Raw genomic sequence first — 19,361 nt, 5'->3', positions numbered from 1 at the left:
TACAGCTTCCTCAATTCAACAGAGTCCAATCAGGGCATACCTGAAGCATTCTCTTTCCCCCCTATAAATATTTACCACTCTCTGCCTCTATTTGTGTCTCTGCCAAACACAGTGATGATGGATGACACCCTTGCTATAAAAGCTCTGAATAAATATCCTTTGCTTGCTCTAAAAAAAAAAAATACCACATATGAGTAATCAGAATTTGAGATATAAAGGTTTATCTTTTGATGTAATCATGTCAAAGTGATCAACCTTTTAATCTAGTGAAGTTCACTAATGTCTAAAATCATAAAAAAACTCTCCAGGTAGTTATGCTAAGTGAAATAAGCCAGTCAGAGAAAGACAAATACCACATGATCTCACTTATATGTGGAATATAATGAACAAAATAAACCTACAAACAAAATAAATGCAGAGACATAGAAGCATGGAACAGACTAACGAATCTCAGAGAGGAGGTGGGAAGGGGGTGGGAAGAGATTAATCAAAGAATTTATATACATATATGCATAACCCATGGACACAGACAATAGTTTGTGGAGGCCTGGGGAGGAGATGGAAGTCAGGGGAGGGAGTCAATGGGGGGAAAGGAGGAACATCTGAAACACTTTCAACAATAAAGATAAATTTTAAAAAATCATTAAAACTAAATACAAATTTTAAGGTTGTCATTAAATCTGTTCAAGAAATTAGACCTTAATGAATTCCATAGAGAACTTCAACTTGATAATGGGAACTAAGAAGTCATAATACTATTGAGACAGGAAAAGTGCCATTAAAAAAATTGAAAAGCACCAACAGTACAGGAAAATGATGGTCTAATTGAGGAAGCAAAGTGCCATCTTACCCTCTCTGCAGGAAACCCAGAGTGGCGAATCCTCTGCTCAGTGGACAAGACACAATCAAATTACATTCAGCACATTATGAATTAAGCATCTGAGAACAGAGTGACTTTTACCATAGCAACAAAGCCTCAAAAAGCCCAGAGTTTTATTGGCCAGATTCTTGTTCTTTCAGGGCAGCATGAATCCTCACCCTGGATGATTAAAAATACCAGAAGCAAGCATGATATTCAGATATTCAAGTTAAGATGATAATTATATAGAGAGAACAGAAAATATAGTTATATGTATAAATAGCCAGATGTGAAAGTATATAATTTAGAAACTAACTATAACAAGTTTTTTAAGGATCTGAGGCAATACCTCAGCATTGCCTAATAAAACAATCTATCCATCATCCAGTATGCAAATCTTGGCTCCTGAAGGACTTGGTTCTGTTAGGGAGTCATGAAAGGGTTGAAATTTTTCTCTTTAGCCAAGGTTTTAATGCTGGGATCAGGAGTGTGGGATAATCTTTCTCAAGTGGCCAAGATTCCTGAAAGAGAGGTGTGACATTTCCCCTAGCACGGAAGTACTGAAGATATAGCACAGGTAGAAGCAAAGGAGCAGCAGGTCACATGCAGCTTGTGGTGACTCTTTCATCATCCAGGAGACTGTTGGCCCAGACACCTCCTGAACCATGAGCTGGCCCTCACTGCCCTCTCAAATGTAATCTTAAATAAACAAGAAACTTCTCTCATAAAAATTTAGTCATGATTGAAGTGCAATGAAAAGGAAGTTAGAATTCTGGTTGCAAAGCATTGAAGTTGAAAGCAGGAACTATTTCATACTCACCTTTAATATCCCATGAATTAATCTGAGGCCTTACAAGAAAAAGAAAAATTTACAGGACCATTGGAGTAAAAAGGCTATATTCATGAGATTAAAGAAGCAAATCAGGGAACTTAAGACTCTACGACTCATTTAGTTATTGATTAAAGAGAGAGTTTATTCACAGAGTTTTTCGAATACAAACAAAATAGCATTTTTTGTTGTTTTTTTTTCACAAAGTGAATATTGAAATAAATGTGATACAGCACAGTATAATAACAGACAAAAGAAATAAGATCTAATGCCTGAAAAAAGGATAGAAATATTCCCCTTTACTTCATAAGTATATCATAGCAGAAGCTACTCAGAGAAATGTAGCATGTTTTGAATAATATTGAAACACAAAGGCTTAACTGTAAAGGTCTGCATAAACACTGACAACAGATTGAGGGCATAAAGAGTTTATGCAGACTATACAAAATACTGATAGAGTGGCTTATTGGTACATTTATTAGGTTTAATGTATGCTTTATAAAGTGACAATACAGTATTTTAAATGTATATTAAAAACAGAGGAGTAATGCATACCTAAACCTCTGTACAGTATTTGTGACAATTTTATATGTTTGTGCATGGGCATGTGTGTGAATGTGTATGTCTCTATGTGCTTGTGTGCTTTCAGAAGCACCATGACCTACAGGGAACATCTGCAGGTTACCCGACTTCTCAACATAATACTGTTTCTACTAGCCCTTTTGATTATCTGAGTCCTTATCTTTAAAAAATCTAAAACCCTTGTGTGCATATATAGATTTGTTTTGCCTGCATATATGTTCTACATTAATAATACTCTATGGAATAGAAACAACTAATACCCCCTCAATATTTTTAGCCTTTGGTCCATTTTTTCCCTATCATTCTAAGTGCACATTTCTTTTGTAAATCTTGTACAACCCTTCCACAGTATATAATGTTTCTGATTCCATTGGATTTTATTTCATCAGCATTGTACTAATTAGAACCACTATTCCACCTTTTGAAAGTAGCTGGATTTTTTAGTACCTCCAAGCCCCTTCAGCCCATCTTCTCCTCTCTTTATTCTTGGTGGCTCCATCTTAGTATGGGTACTGCTTCTGCTTCTTGCCAGAGAAGCAAGCCAGCCATGTGCACAGAAGTATGGCAGCAGCAGCACCTGCTCCTGTGCAGTAGTAGGCCCAGCCGATTTCACACTTACCTAGAGACACAAGAAGGGAAGAGAAAAGAGGCACAGATCAGGATGATTTTGTAGGAGGTTCTGTATGTGTGTTCCTAATGTACAGAAGCGACATTGAAATACCCACTATAAATATGGTATACTCAAGCAAATGGAATGAAAATGCATGCTGAAAATTATCTCAAGACTGAAGAAGCAAGAATGGTTTCTTTGCATTTCAGGAAGATCTTAGGCCTATGCCTCCTGCCTCCAATGGCCACAGTCCTAATGAAGAAAGGAAGAATGGCAATAATCAGGATAGAAAAGATGAAGCTATTAATCTAATTTAAATCAACCAAACTTATATGCATAATGAGGTACCTTAGGAAAAATTCAAAATAGATGAAATCCTTCTGAAAAGGACCACTCTATGGAGGAGACCCATTTGAAAGATAATGTTGAAGTGAATACTGCTATTTACATGTAATTGTTAAATTATGCATACAGTCTGAACTGGAGAAGAAAAATTCTCAGGTTCTTCTGAGGTCAACACTCACCTTTAAATTAAAGCACCATGTAAATGAGAACATAATAACAAGGTCCAAATGATCTCTAAGACTTGGCTTAGTCCTTGTACTAATAATAGCATCCACAATACTAAAAATACAAGTAGTAAAAGAAAATAGGAGCAATTATATTAATTTCAGAAAAAGCAGACTTCCAAGCAAGATGTTATCAGGGATAACGAAAAGTATTAACAATGATACAGGAGTCAATTCTCTCAAAAGACATAATAATCCATGAATGTGTATGCACCTAACAATAGAGCATCAAACTATGTGAGGCAAAAACTGACAGATTTCAAGGAGAAATGGATAAATTCATTATCATAGCTGGAGACTTCAATACCCCTCTGTTAAAAATGGATAGGTCCAGCAGGTAGAAAAAGCCTATAAGGATATAGTTGAATTCAACAACACCACTAATCAATTAAATATAATTTACATTGCCAGCCTACATCTAAGAACAACAAAATACACATTCTTGTCAACGAAGATGAAATATTCACCAAGATTTTGGGCCATAAAAAAACTTAACACATTTAAAAGAATAGAAATCATACAATCTCTGCTTTTAGATCACAATGGAATTAAATTAGAAATAGATAACATAAAAATGACTAGAAAATTCCCAAAATTTGTGGAGATTAAACAACACACTTTTAAATAACACATGTGCCAAAAAAGAAATCTCAAGAGAAATTTAGAATATTTTGAACTAAGTGAAAATAACACAACTTGTCAAAATTTGTGGTTTCAGTAAAAACAGCACTGAGAGGAAAATCGAATGCAAATATTAGAAAAAAAGAAAGGTCTAATATTAATTATCTGTTTCCACTTTAGAAACATAGGTTTCTAAATAGGAATTAGAGTAGAAATCAATGACATTCTATGAGGCCAGCATTACCCTAACACCAAAACCAGACACAGATATTACAAGAAAAGAAAATTATAAACATCTCTCATGAACATAGATCCAAAAATCCTCAACAAAATATTAGCAAATTAAATCCAACAACATATAAAAAAGAATTATACACAGGGTAGGGTGGGGGTAAGGGGGAGAGATCAACCAAAGGACTTCTATGCATGCATATAAGCATAACCAATGGACACAGACACCAGGGGGGTGAGGGCATTAGCGGGGTGGGGGGGCACTGGGGGGTAAGGACACATATGTAATACCTTAATCAATAAAGAAAAAAAAAGAATTATACACCATGACCAAGTGATATTTATCCCAGGTATAAAGGCTGGTTCAACAATTGAAAATTAATTAATACAATCCATCACATCAACAGACTAAAAAAAAAAATAATCACAGGATCATGTCAATAGATACAGAAAAGTATTTGACAAATCACTCATTCACTAATGACAAAAATTGCCAGTAAAACAGAGGGGAATTTTCTCAACTTGTTTAAAAATTCTATAAAAAATCCTATTGCTAATATTATAGTTAATGTGAGAAACTCAAAACTTTCTCACTAAGATCAGGTGCAAAGCAAGGATGTATCCTCTCACCTTTCCTTTTCAATATGAACTAGAATCCTGGTTAATGCAATAAGGCAGGAAAAGAAAACAAAAGCTATACAATTTAGGGAAAAAAATAAACATGTCTCTGTAGATAATATAATTGTCTATGTAGAAAATGTGAAAGAATCCACAAAATACTCTGGAACTAATAAACAATTATAGCAAGGTTGTAGGATACAAGGGTCATATATAAAAGTCAATTATTCCTTATATACCAGCAATGAACAAGTAGAATTTGAAATTGGAAACATAATACCTTTATTTTTATTTTTACTTTTTTTATTGATTAAGGTATTACATATGTGTCCTTATCCCTCTATTGCCCCCCACCCCCCCACTCATGCCCTCACCCCCCTGTTGTCTGTGTCCATTGGTTAGGCTTATATGCATGCATACAAGTCCTTTGGTTGATCTCTCCCCATTACCCCCACCCTCTCCTACCTTTCCTCTGAGGTTTGATGGTCTGATTGATGCTTCTCTGTCTCTGGATCTGTTTTTGTTCATCAGTTTATGTTGTTCATTATATTCCATAAATGAGTGAGATCATGTGATATTTATCTTTCTCTGACTGGCTTAGCATAATGCTCTCCAGTTCCATCCATGCTGTTGCAAATGGTAAGAATTCCATTATGTAGATGTACCACAGTTTTTTAATCCACTCATCTGCTGATGGGCACTTAGGCTGTTTCCAAATCTTAGCTATGGTGAATTGTGCTGCTATGAACATAGGGGTGCATATATCCTTTCTGATTGATGTTTCTAGTTTCTTGGGATATATTCCTAGAAGTGCGATCACTGGGTCAAATGGGAGTTCCATTTTTAGTTTTTTTGAGGAAACTCCATACTGTTCTCAACAGTGGCTGCACCAGTCTGCATTCCCACCAGCAGTGCACGAGGGTTCCTTTTTCTCTGCATCCTCACCAGTACTTGTCCTTTGTTGATTTGTTGATGATAGCCATTTTGACAGGTGTGAGTTGGTACCTCATTGTCGTTTTGATTTGCATCTCTCGGATGATTAGTGACTTTAAGCATGTTTTCATATGTCTCTTGGCCTTCCTTATGTCTTTTGAAAAGTATCTATTTAGTTCCATTACCCATTTTTTGATTGGGTTGTTTATCCTCCTTTTGTTAAGTTGTATGAGTTCCCTGTAAATGTTGGAGATTAAACCCTTATCAGTGATAACATTGGCACATATGTTCTCCCATGCAGTGGGCTTTCCTGTTTTGATGATGGTTTCCTTTGCTGTGCAAAACCTTTTTATTTTGATGTAGTCCCATTTGTTTATTTTCTCTTTAGTTTCCAATGCCCTAGGAGCGGTATCGGTGAAGAAATTGTTTTGGCATATGTCTGAGATTTTGCTGCCTTTGGATTCCTCTAGTATTTTTATGGGAAACTTATGTTTAAGTCCTTTATCCATTTTGAGTTTATTTTTGTGTATGGTGTAAGGGGGTGGTCTAGTTTCATTTTTTTGCATGTATCTAATTTTCCCAACACCATGTATTTATTTATTTATTAATGTACATGGTTGTACATGTCTTTTTTTTAGGGTTTGGGCTTTTTGGATAAATACCCAGAAGTGGAATTGCTGGGACTTTGTCTCTTGTTATAGCCTTTGTTTCAAAGTCCGTTTCGTCCAGCATGAGTATTGCTACCAGCTTTTTTGTTTTTACTTCCATACCTTTTCCCATCCCTGTACTTTTAGTCTGTGTGTGTCTTTTGATCCGAAGTGAGTCTCTGATAGACAGAATATGTAAGGAGATTGTTTTATTATCCATTCAGCCACAGCTTGTCTTCTGATGAGAGCACTTACTCCATTTGCATTTAATTAAAAACCACTGGATCCTCGGACCCGGTCCACCCTGCACATTGGGGAGCTGCCTGGCCCCACCCTCCTCACAGAAGCCCCCGGCTTGTCACTTCTCCCTGATTAAGCAGGCCAAGTATGGATTCGAGGAAAGCATTAGCCATCCCCGAGGAGACGCACCACTGGGGATCTGGGATATTGGAGACCAAAGGGAGGCTGTCCTGGTCAGGATGCAGCAGAGGGCCCGGCGTAGACTGGGATGGGGTCGGGGGGCAACAGCCTTGACCTGGACCCTCCATGCCTAACCCTGCTAACCATACACCTCCTCCGAGACCCAGTGTGGATGGGGGTGGGAGGCAGGGGCTCCCCTTGCCCTGCCCACCCTGGGAAAGTGGCCTCTGAGGGCAGGGACTCACCCTTGCACCGGCCTTCAGGGGGGACACTTCTCTGCAATGGCCGTCTGTGTGTTCTCGGACTTGGAGCAGTGCCCCTGCCTTCTACACCTCGGAGGCCAGTAGCAATCCCCCAGTGAGACAACTAAAATGTCTCCAGACCTTCCCAGCGTCCCGGGGCGGGGGTGGGAGGGGGCGCAGAAACCCCCAGAGCGAGAGCCGATGGGCAAGGCAGGGGCCCAGACCTGCAGTGAGGATGAGCTGAGCTGAGCAAAGCCACGGCACAGCTTATCTTGCATTCTCTCCAACTGCGTTTGTGGGAACAGGTGTCAAGCACGGGGGTTCAGCGGGTCTACAGCACAGGCAGCAAATGGCAATGGGGCGGGGGAGGGGGAGTGTTACAGTGCCAGCCTGGAGGGCTGGGAAGTGCTCTGTGTCCCAAGGCCAGTCCACCCTCCCCGGGCCCAGGGGAGGGGCTGCCAGGCCGTGGCTGAGGGTTGTCGGGACCAGCGGCGAGATGAGGAATCGGCACGGAGCCTGGAGAGCATGCTCGTGGCATCGGGAGCCCCAGGCCCAGGTCCACACGTGCGGGGAGAAGGCTGAGGTGGCCTCCCCTGCCGCCGCCTCCGAGGAGGACACCAGCTTCTCTTCTCGGCTGCCCCGTCACCTCCCGGGCCCCCAGGGCCTGGGACGGAGGGGGGGCACCACATCCAGTGCTTTGCTCCAAATGCCAGTTAGTGGCCCCTCTGTCACTCTCTCAGGATGACACGTGTCTTCTGTTGCTTCCATGTGAAAAGTCTGGTGGGCCCTTGTCGCCCTCACGTAAAAGCCACACGAGGGCTTTTTGCCACAAGGACACACCAAGGATTTCTTGTGACAAGTGTGGGACTCGGCTTCACCACGGAGCCCGGTCCTCACTTCTGCTCCGAGTCTGGGTCTGGGGCCCATCCGCGCCGAAGGGCCAGGGGCGGAACCTCAGGCCCCACCTTCGGGGTGTGCACACCTGGGTTACCTGGCAGCCTCCTTTGCAGAACGTCCTGGAAACATCAAACTGCAAGATTCATTCCAGGCCACAACGTGGACACTGCCCGGGGAGGGCCAGGACGCTGCCCCCTACCATCACCTGGGGGGCCCGTGGGCTCCGAGGAGCCGGTGTTTGAGTTGGGGTCTCCATCACCCCCTGCAGGTTCTCAGGGGCAGCCGGGCGAGAGGCCGTGGCAACAGTGCAGGGAGCTGCCCAGACCACACGTTGAGGAAATTACCGTGTTCTGAAGGCTGCCAACGGCTGGAGAGCCCTCTTCATGCCGCCGCGCCCTCCTCTCAGGACTGGCGCTCACACGTCCGAGTCCACTGACCGCGCGTGTCCTCAATCCCTCCGGAGCCGCGGGGCCCAGGCACGTGGGCGCCTGCAGCAACCTTCTTCGCGTGGATTCGGTTGTGCTTTTACAGGAGGGAAGCTTAGCTTTTCACCCAAACACCCGAGGTTGTTTCTCCCCAGTGAGGGTCCCAGAGGAAAGCGAATCCCGGGGTCTCCGTGTTGACCGTTCCCTGCACGCGGGACGCGCACATGTACATGTACACAGACATTCACCCCCCCCCCCCGCCCCGCCCGCAAACACCCTCCGCACCTCACCCAGCAGGGCCGCCAGGGATGCGGACGCCTTCCCTCTACTGTCCACACGGGGCCTGTCCTCCTGTCACTCTCAGACCCCTTGCCCCACAGCGTGCATTGGGGACACGGAGAAGGGCTGGAGGCGGGAAGGAGCCGTCCCGGGGTCCCTTTCTGCTGTTTGGCAGGGAAGCTGGGGCGCCCGCTCACGTGGGGTTAAGTGCGATCTTTCCAGGGGAAGGGACCCCAGGCCAGAGACGCTTCGTGTCCATGAAGCTCCTTGTTAAGGACGCAGGCTGAGCTCCCCTTCGCCACCAGCCTGCAGGTGGCAAGCAGCCTTCTGACGTCCCTCTGGGTGGCATCTCTCGGAAGCCTTGTCCACGTACTGGGTGGTGAGTTCTTGTCAAACGTGGTCGGTGAATCCCGGCTCTGGCCTCGCAGCCTGGGCACCTGCGTAGCCCCAGCCAGGACACCGGCTCCTGCACCACCAGCCTGCAGCCGCCGCCACGACCACCGTCAGCAGCAACGCGATGGCAGCCACAAAGGTCCTGGATCTCCCCGCCTAGGCGTCGCCTGGGATCTCTGTGTTGCTGCCCGTGTTCCCGGGATTGGTTCGCTCCCTTTCTGGCTGCTGACAGGTTCTGGTGCAGCAGCACATTCTCAATGCAGCAGCCAATGTTCAGGTGGGGGGTGCGCGGGATCCTCAGGCCGCTGACCACGTGCTACAAGCCCTGCGCGATCAGGGAGACACCTTGCTGTTCTGCAGGGCCTCATCCAGCAGGCTCCCAACACCATTTATTGAAGAAACTGTCTTGACTCCATTGTATGTTCTTGCCTCCTTTGTCAAATATTAATTGAGCATAGTGGTTTGGGTCGATTTCTGGGTTCTCTATTCTATTTCATTGATCTATATGTCTGTTCTTGTGCCAGTACCAGGCTGTTTTGAGAACAGGAAACACAATACCTTTATATTCATACCCAAAAAGTAAAATAATTAGATGTAAACCTAACAAAATATATACAAAATCAAAGAACTAAATAAATGGTGAGGTAGTTCATGTTCATAGAAAGGAAGAACCAATATTGTCAACATGTTAGTTTCTCCTAATTTGACCTATAGATTCGATGCAATCTCAATCAAAATCCCAGCAAGCTTTTTGTGGATATTGACAAAATGTTTCTAATGTTTATGAGAGGCAAAAGACCCAGAAAGCCAACACAATATTAAGAAAAACAAAGTTAGTCAACTGACACTACCTGATTTCAAGACTTACCTTAAATCTCCAGTAATTGGTGAAGAATAGACAACTTGCTCAATGGAATAGATGAGCGAACCAAGATATGGAACCCCATAAATACAGTCAACTGATCTTTGACAAAAGAGCAAAGGAAATACAATGGAGTAAAGATAGTCTCTTCATCAAATGATGCTGGAAAAACCTGACATCCAGGTGCAATAAATAAATAAATAAATAAATAAATAAAATTAAAAAAGGAAAGAAAAAAAGAAACGAAACTAGACACAGGCCTTACATTCTTTACAAAATTAACTCAAAATAAATCATAGATCTAAATGTAACACACAAAACTCCTAGAAAATAACTTAAGTGAAAACCTAGATGACCTTGAGTATGGTGATGACTCTAAATAGAACACCAAAGGTAAAAGGCATTAAGGAACTAATTGATAAGCTGGACTTCATTAAAATTTAAAAACTGAAAGACAGTATCAAAAGAATGAGAATACAAGCCACAGACTGGGAGAAAATATTTGCAAAAGACACAGCTAATAAAGGACTGTTATTCAAAATAGACAAAAAAACTTTTAAAACCCAACAATCAAATAAACAAACAAGCTCATTAAAAATGAGCTAAATGTCTTAACAAATACTTTACCAAAGAAGACATACAAATGACAAATAAGCATATGAAATTATGCTCCACATCAGATACCATCAGAGAAATTCAATGAGATACCACTTCCCAACTATTAGAATGGCCAAAATATGGAACACTGACACCACCAAATGCTGGCAAAGATGTGGAACATCTCATACATTGGTGGTAAGAATGTAAAATATTACAGTCACAGTGGAAACAGTTTGCGGGTTTCTTAAAGAACTAAACATATTCTCACCATACAATCCAGCAATCACACTCATTGGTATTTACCCAAAGGAGCTGAAAACTTATGTCCATACAAAAATCTGCACATGGATTTTAATATCAGCTTTATCCATAATTTTCAAAACTTTGAAGCAACCAAGATGCCCTCAGAGCTAGGACTCAAACCTGTACAACTTGTAAGAATTAAAAGTCACTGACTCAAAATATCCTGAGATAATTAAATGGGTTTCTGTATTCATTAATTATTTTTATTGTTATAGCATCCACGTTATTCTTTTTGAGTGCACAGTATGGAAGGCTTCTATACCTCTCATGGAACATTGTCTTTTCTTCACCAATTTTAATCAGTCTTTTAGTCTTATGATCTGATCAGAAAATACTCCAACAACAACTGTTTTCCTCTCTTTTCTTTTGTTCTTGTTTGCAAATTACATTAGACATAAACACATGCACCAACATACTTTTCATATTCATTGAACATATAATAAACCATAGATTGAAAGCCATGTCTCTTTTTACAAGTCAGGTAGTTTTATCTTGTTCATTAATAACTTCTCTTAAAATATACAAAGACAGGTGTAGCATGCAATTTGACTTCCTATCTTTATTGATGTTTACTAGAGGGGTAGGTAGCATGTGACCTATTTATAGATTAGAAGGCTAGGTGAGGCAAAGTAAAGTGAGTCATCGGCTTGTCATCGTAAGTAAAGAGTGGCAAAATTTGATTAAGGGCTTCCACATCTCAAAAGTAACTAGGGCATTACCTATGTACACAGACAATAAGCTGTTATTCAATTCTCAACCTACATGCCATCCTTGATTTCTCCTTTCCCATATCCAATGATAATAATAGTTTTAAAATAGCAATTTATTGGTTGATTTACTTACTGATTGTGTACAAGCTTATGTGTAGGTGCTGACTACCCAAAGCAGAATTTGCCTCAGCAGATCTCCCTTTGGTATGCCACTTGTGAATCTAATTGGATCCTGCTCTGATGTCTGAAGTTGGCCACAGGGTGTGTTGTTTCTGGGCCTCTTGGGTGGTACTCTTGTGAAGGCTAATGTAAGACACTGTCTGTGATTGCTTCTCAGCAACCTGTTTAGAGCTACAAACAACCCACAATTTGTGGCTGCCTCTGCTGGGTCTGGGTGCATGTGGGGAGGACCAGAACTGGGCCCAGGGGCAGGTCAGCAAAATCCCAAGTAACCCCTAGATCTGCCTCTGCCTGACTCCGCCCACTGGCTATCACTGAAAGAGCGGGGCTGCATTCCTTAGTATGGTGTCAGCTCCGTGGAGTGGAGCATGGAGGGATTCCAGATGGTGGGGCTATTGCTTTCCCCCATAGTAGGGAGTGCTCTACCCAAGAAATATGGCATCTGCGGTATGGGAGAATCATTCAGCACAGTGATCTTGGTGGCTGTCCCTTCAGCTCTCTCCCCAGAGACACAAAATCCCAGACTCTCCTCATACAACTCTAGTCTGCTGGAGCCCAGGGTGAGTGGCTGAGAATGAAATTTTGTGTGTTGGCCCTATAACAGGATGCTGGTGTCTGTAGTAGACTCCTGTATCACTCTGCCGATAGAAATCCTGCTGTTTTCACAGTCAGATGTTATGTGGCTCCTCTTCTAGGCTCTGGTGCTCTAGGCTGGGGAGCCCAGTTTGGGGCTTAGTCCCCATACTTCTCAAGGGGAACCTCCTGCAGGTCAGACATCCCTCCAAAACCTCAGCTGCCACCCATGGGAGCAGGGCCAGCCCATTTCTGCACTTCTTACCAGTCTCAATGTGGCTTTTTCTGTAAACCCATGGTTATAAGACTTCTCTTCAGCTAGTGTTCAGTTGCTTATTCAGGATGATTGTTCTATAATTTAGCTGTAGTTCCAGTTTGGTCCTAGAAGGAGATGAATTTAACTTCCACCTTCTCCGACACCATCTTGGATCTTCCCAAGACTATGAATTTTTTAAAAAAAATATATTTCTTTATTGATTCAGAGAGGAAGGGAGAAGGAGAGAGAGATAGAAACATCAATGATGAGAGAGAATCATTGATCGGCTGCCTCCTGCACACCCCCTACTGGGGATCGAGCCCGCAACCCATGCATGTGCCCTTGGCCGGAATTGAACCTGGGACCCCTCAGTCCGCAGGCTGACGCTCTATCCACTGAGCCAAGCCAGCTAGGGCAAGACTATGAATTTTTAAATTACAGATTGAACACTGTACCTTGAATTTCTTCACAGGAAAAATAGAGTCTTTTTCTTTCTGAGCATGAGTCATTGTTAAAACCTGGCTGCTCAAGAATAAGAAAGTAGCATTGTATTTTACAGTAACATGAGAAAAAAGTCTTTTTGAGTATATGAGGATATTAGAAAAACACAGACTTTAAGTTTATATGTCTTAAACAGCATAGTAGTACATGAATAGTAATGGAACTAATTTAAACCAGGAGTTATGGTGCCATTCTTCCATTGCCTCTGTCTTTCCAGTCATGGCAATAAATGCTTGTTATTATAATACAAATAGAATGCCTTTTACCAGAGGTCAAGTTTTGTCTGTAATCTTTTCAGTTAATTAGAGAAGTAAATCTGTTAAAACTTTCTCTTTTGCTCCCTATAATGCTCCATCAAACAAGACTCTGAGTTGCTTGATTGGAAAATTGCTGCTTTCAACAATGGGGAATATTATTCTTGACAGATTAAATATATCAATATTTTATATGTCAATAAAGGGACAGAAAGCAACAAATCACATCACATGCCAAGTCAATGGGGAAAAAAAATGTCATGGTGGCATTCCAGGGCAGTCCCAGAAAAAGGATGGGGTAGGAGAGGTGTGGCTGATTTTTTAGGGTAGCTCAAGTTGGTTTTTAGTGGAGCTTTTATTAGTAATAGAGACAGAGAAAAGGGTACAAAGAACACTATCTTATACAAACAACAATGGAATTTCAGTGATCAGTTCATCTTTTGGGGACATTGTAGTTTAACATCTGCCTTTTCATTGATTTGTTTAGTGTTTCAGAGTCTACTATGTATCACTGTATCTGCACGCTTCATTTTTATGCTAGTATAATGCCTTAATCACAGCAGAAAATAGATAGACATTTGTGATACTATACTTGTGCTTAGAATAAAGATCTGAAATTAATAATCATACAATAGCTGTCATGTATAGAATGTATGCTGGGTGCTATAAAGTTTAGAAGTGGCATCTCATTTAGTTATTTTTGCCTATGATGCTTTCAGGAATTTAGAGAAGCAAATCTGTTTGTACTTCCCCAACATTATTCCTATTTTGAAGATGAAGAAATTAATATACATGCAGAATAAGTAACTTTCCCAGTATCACAAATAAATGGTGAAGCTTGAACTTGAACTTAGCTCAAACTGATTCCAGAACTTTTTCTTGTGCTCAGATTATGTATTAAAAATATCTATATCAAATGTATCTTTCCCATGTTATATAGTAATTTTTTAAAAATATGCTTTATTGGTTTTAGAGAGAGAGGAAGGCAGAAGGAGAGAGAGATAGAAATATCAATTGGCTGCCTCTTGCATATCCCCTACTGGGGATCGAGCTCACAACCCACACATGTGCCCTGACCAGGAATCAAACTAGTCACCTCTTGGTGCATGGGACAACACTCAATCCACTGAGCCACACCATCAGATCAAGAACTTTTTTTTTTACCACTTTGAATTTATCAGTCTTCTTAGAAGATTCCAGGGACCTGTGTCCACCTTGCATGGTTCTGGTTATTAAAAGGGTACATCTTGCAGACTTGGCGCTCCCAATTCTTGAGCCAATGGAACCAAACTGGCACTGTCTTGGCAAACCCATCCCTTCTAGTGCTGTAGAAGACCGAAGAAACCCAAGCGACGCTTAGAGAAATGGAATTACACAGCTTTATTTTGCTGTCAGTCTCAGCGGAGTCACCTCCAAAATCTGAGCAAACCAATATGGTGGAAGCCCCTCTTTTATCCCCTTTTGGTGTTTTTGTCCCCCAAATATGGATTATACTTCCGGACCTTTCGTGGGCTTTGCAAAAAGCCCTGTGGGTTGGGATGGGGGTCTTGAGATCATATCTAAGGGCCTGGCCTGGTGCCAGCACTGATAACCCCTCTCCGGGGGCTGTGTCATGGTTTATGGCCTCTGTGAAATGTGAGCATTTAGGTAACAGGTCTTGCAAGACCAGTTTGAGGAGAAAGGGGCAATGCTTAATTATAGGTTATCAAGAATGTACATTAGGTTACTGGCACAAATTCAGATTGCTAGCGTCCTCCCCCCCCCAACAATGTCTTATTTTCCCCATCATTAGAGGATGTAGGAAGTGGGGCCCAATAAACTTGCTTGATGAATTCAGATAACTGATTTTTTCTGGGTAAGAAACCAGCCATGGACACATACTCCCCACCCCCACCCCCAAACTGGGTGTTTTTGACCATCCCTGACACAGTTTGAGCACAACTGATGAAGGACTCCAGGTCATGGGCACACCCGGCTCCTGTGTTGGACTGCTGTCTGCCTGTAAACCCTCAGTGTTTTGACAGGAGACACCATACCATCCTCACTCCTACCTAGAGACCTTGCCACAGCACCGCAACACAACCTTAACAGCACAGTGTTGCTCTGGTAAGCACAGCATGAAACACAGCAACTCAGATTGTCTTGCCCTCTAACTAAAGCTGTCGAACACAAACCCCCATGGCTCTGGGCCTTCCTGTGCTTCCCATTTGTACCTGAGCCCCACAGTTCCCAGCTTAGTTCTTTCCTCACCAGGTCACTGCTGAGTGCCCAGCCTTGTGGCTATAAGTGCCTGAGTCCAGATATAATAAGTTGACTGTCTTCATTTATCAAGGCAGAATATCTTTCATCTTTGATATTTAATTTTTTTAAACAAGTTAAGATATAAATGCAAAGTTTGTATAGAGAAGAAGCAGGCATATTAGATTTCACCTTTTTTTTTTTTGCTTTATAAATAATGAAGGCAGGAAGGTGAAAGGATCAATGGAGAAAAAAACTTCTGTACTTTAAATGCCATGAACAAAAGTTCAATAGGTGTCTCTCTCCTTTTGAATAAATTCCTTCCTGCCTCTTCATATTCAGACCATCTTGTTTGCATATGCATTAAAACCAAGGACAAAAATAATCTGTCATGGGACTGATTCTATTTTGTTCTTTTGTGACGTTACTGAACAAAGGTATCTCTAGTAAAAAAGAAACAGGTTTTAAACCTTTGACCTAACACATACAAAAGCTTTAATTCAAACTTTTAATGGAACAAGTTAAAATGATCCCTCGTGGGTCTGAAAAGAGATGACAAGAACACCAAACTTGGTTGGTGGCCAAAAAATGCAGAAGTAAAATGTCTGAGGAAAGAAAGCTTGTGAGGTGTGGCTCTTTCTCAAGCTCCCCCGAGTGTTCCTGTTGTTTATTACTGGGAGTAGAAACTCACATTGCTTCTCTGAGTCATTCTGTAGACAATTTCAAGATGTACTCTATGTACCCACTAGGATGTGTTCTAGGGTGTGCTGTCCACAAGCAGAACTCAGTAGTGGGTCCCCATTAATACCTCCCAGGAGTAGACAGAGCAGACTTACGAGTAATGGTAGGAACCGTCCCTCCCTTCCGCCCCCCGCCACCACCAAAGACTGAGCACTGAGTCTGTGTACAGGAGCACAGTGGATGGAAGTCCAGCATCTCTCCTCAAGAACTGCAGCTCTTGATTCTAATGTGCTAGGCTGACAATATCTTCCTACCTCTCCTGCCCCTTCACTCCCAGGTTTAGGGGCTGAACTCTCCTGGCAGTTGAATACCTTTCACCCAAAACACATAGCATGCCTCATGTAGGTCGCTCCAGCTTGAAGCATTGGAGCTTTGCCACTACAAAAAAAGAGGAGGCAAAAAAATTTTAAAAGAGCCCCTACCTTCTTTGTTTGCTTTATTTCTCCACAGAGATAACCAGAATGTAAAGAGTCAGAACATAAAATTCAGACATGTCCATCGTTAAGGACTAATGCATTCAAGCTGTGGCATTACTTGGTGATGGGGGGAGGGGGAAGTGGGGGGTGGGGGGGGGCAGTTCCTACCATTACACACAACCAAATATGTCAGAGAGAGCAGCGATTTACTCTCTGGAAAAGATGTATTGGCAAAGAGCTCATAACAGCACTATGTCTAAGGAGATATATTACAGTGAATTTTGATAGGAAATTTTATATCATCCTTATAAATTTTATTCAGTACAGCTCCAATCATTCTGTAGCTGGAGCAGGAGTGAGGTGAGAGATATACAGAGGAGTACATTAGGGGCAATGACTGGCTGTTCAAGGACCATATTCAAATATCAGAACATGTTATGTGGGTTACATATTTTAGGGAAAAATCTTGAATTGTAGATTCTTTCAATTATATTCAACTAGAGGCCTGTTGCACGAAAAGATTCGTGCAATACACCTTCCCTCCCCCTGGCTGCCGGCACCGGTTTTCCTCCGTCACCAGGGACCCAGGCCTTTGCTCCGGCCGGAGCTGCCTTCAGTCTTTGCTGCTCTGTCCAGAGCTGCCTTCAAGCCCGCGCTGCTCCGGCCAGAGCCACCTTCAGTCTTCACTCTGCCACTTTTCGCCTATGTATGCAAATTAACTGCCATCTTTGTTGGTGGTTAATTTGCATATCCCACTGATTAGCCAATGGGAGGCGTAACGAAGGTACGGTCAATTACCCTGTTTGTCTATTATTAGATTAGATGGTATAAATTTCTCTGCTGGATTTCCCCCAAAAATCTTGCTAAAGAGTTGTAATTTTAATTTTCTCTGTGTGTCTCTCTTGCCCCCATAGCTCCACCTCTAAGATAAGGAGCTGAGGAGCTCCATTTACCCAAGTGCTATTACTGTGCCTCAAGGAAAGGGTGCTAGCCATCATCAACTTGAGGATGTACCAGAAGTACTGATCTGAGGTCATACTTTCCTCAGCTGCTCAACTTCATGAAAGGGAAGGACAGTAAGAACAGTAGCTGGACTTGATATGAGGTTCAGTCATACCGAGCCCAAACTATATATCAGAGAAAAAGACAAAAGACAGCTCTGTTTATTACTATTACTATTACTATAATTATTAATACTTTCTGGATTCTTAATAATTTCTCATATTAGAGTGTAGGTATGGGTAGCTAGCATTCTTTTTAGTTTTGAACATCTGGAGATTTTAAATACTACTTTGTGTTTGTTATTTTATACAAATGGAAAACCATAAAGCTGAAATAAAGTCCAGAACAAGCAATATCCAGTAAAAGAAAAAGAAGTAAATTCCATTTCTTTCATGCATAATTTGTTATATAAAGTATATAAAAAAGGTATAGATTAGAAAGAAGTATTGTATCAATGACAATTTCCTAATTTTGGTAATTGTGCTGCTATATAAAATAATGTTATTTTAAGGTATTATTCACTTAACTACCTAAGGTTGGAGGGACATTCTGTCTGAGAGAGGGAACAGAGCAGAAGGCAGGGGGAGAATGACAAAGTAAATATGATGAAATTTAACATTAAGGGGATCTGGGGAAGAGTATATGGGAATTCTTTGTTTTTGCAATTTTTCTATAAACATGAAATTATTTCAAAATCAAATGTAAACAAATATGAATTAAAAGTTAGCTACACACACACACACACACATATATATATATATGCATGCATATACATACATGTGTAAAATCAGTGGGCAACTCCTATACTTGTAAGTATGAAGAACAAGCACTCAATAAATATGTTGGTCATATGACATGCAAAATGAGAAACCTGCACATGACAATTTGCATTGTGTAGTATTCATTCACCTCTTACATGACATTTGCACATGTTGCTCTGCTGAGTTCAGCACACAGCGGGATAACTGAGGAGGTCCCTGTTTGGGCCACAGCCCATTCCTACCAACCACAGCCAACCACAAAAAAATGGAGCAAACAGCCTGCAGATAATAAAGACGATATTTAGGCATTAATGATAAAATAACAGAAAATGGTAAGTGAGGAGGGTATGTGTGCAGGACAAGTGTGGCCACATGGACAGGGAATGGAGCATAGACTTCATCTCCTCCAGGCGCCTCCCACAGAAGACCAGAGCAGTGCCAGGCACAGAGGGCACATTTTCCTCCACAGAACTTTTAGGGCCTCCCAAGACTGAGTGGTTATGTACTTCATGGGAAACAACATGTCCCACTAAAGCAGTGGTTCTCAACCTTCCTAATGCCACAACCCTTTAATACAGTTCCTCATGTTGTGGTGACCCCCAACCATAAAATTATTTTTGTTGCTACTTCATAACTGTAATTTTGCTACTGTTATGAATCGCAATGTAAATATCTGATATGCAGGATGTATTTTCATTGTTACAAATTGAACATAATTAAAGCATAGTGATTAATCACAAAAACAATATGTAATTATATATGTGTTTTCCGATGGTCTTAGGCGACCTCTGTGAAAGGGTCATTCGACC

General features: G+C 41.7%; 1 protein-coding gene across 2 annotated transcripts in view; it reads right to left on the bottom strand.

Annotated features, from left to right (window-relative positions):
• Nucleotides 1-1,812: 1,812 nt before the first annotated feature.
• The window catches only part of LHFPL6 (LHFPL tetraspan subfamily member 6), a 234,499-nt gene continuing 216,950 nt past the window's right edge, over nucleotides 1,813-19,361 (bottom strand). The window contains exon 4 of one of the 2 annotated variants that reach the window (XM_006083581.3): nucleotides 1,813-2,889. In XM_006083581.3, the coding sequence (XP_006083643.1) occupies nucleotides 2,771-2,889 (119 nt within the window). In that variant the 3' untranslated portion in view covers nucleotides 1,813-2,770. The remainder of the gene's footprint in view (nucleotides 2,890-19,361) is intronic. The other variant, XM_023748867.1, reaches the window with a different exon arrangement.

This window comes from Myotis lucifugus, unplaced genomic scaffold, assembly GCF_000147115.1.
Source record: "Myotis lucifugus unplaced genomic scaffold, Myoluc2.0 scaffold_7, whole genome shotgun sequence".
Taxonomy (NCBI): Eukaryota; Metazoa; Chordata; class Mammalia; order Chiroptera; family Vespertilionidae; genus Myotis; species Myotis lucifugus.
The sequence above is the reverse complement of the archived record's forward strand: the minus strand, read 5'-3'. Positions and strand labels throughout refer to the sequence as shown.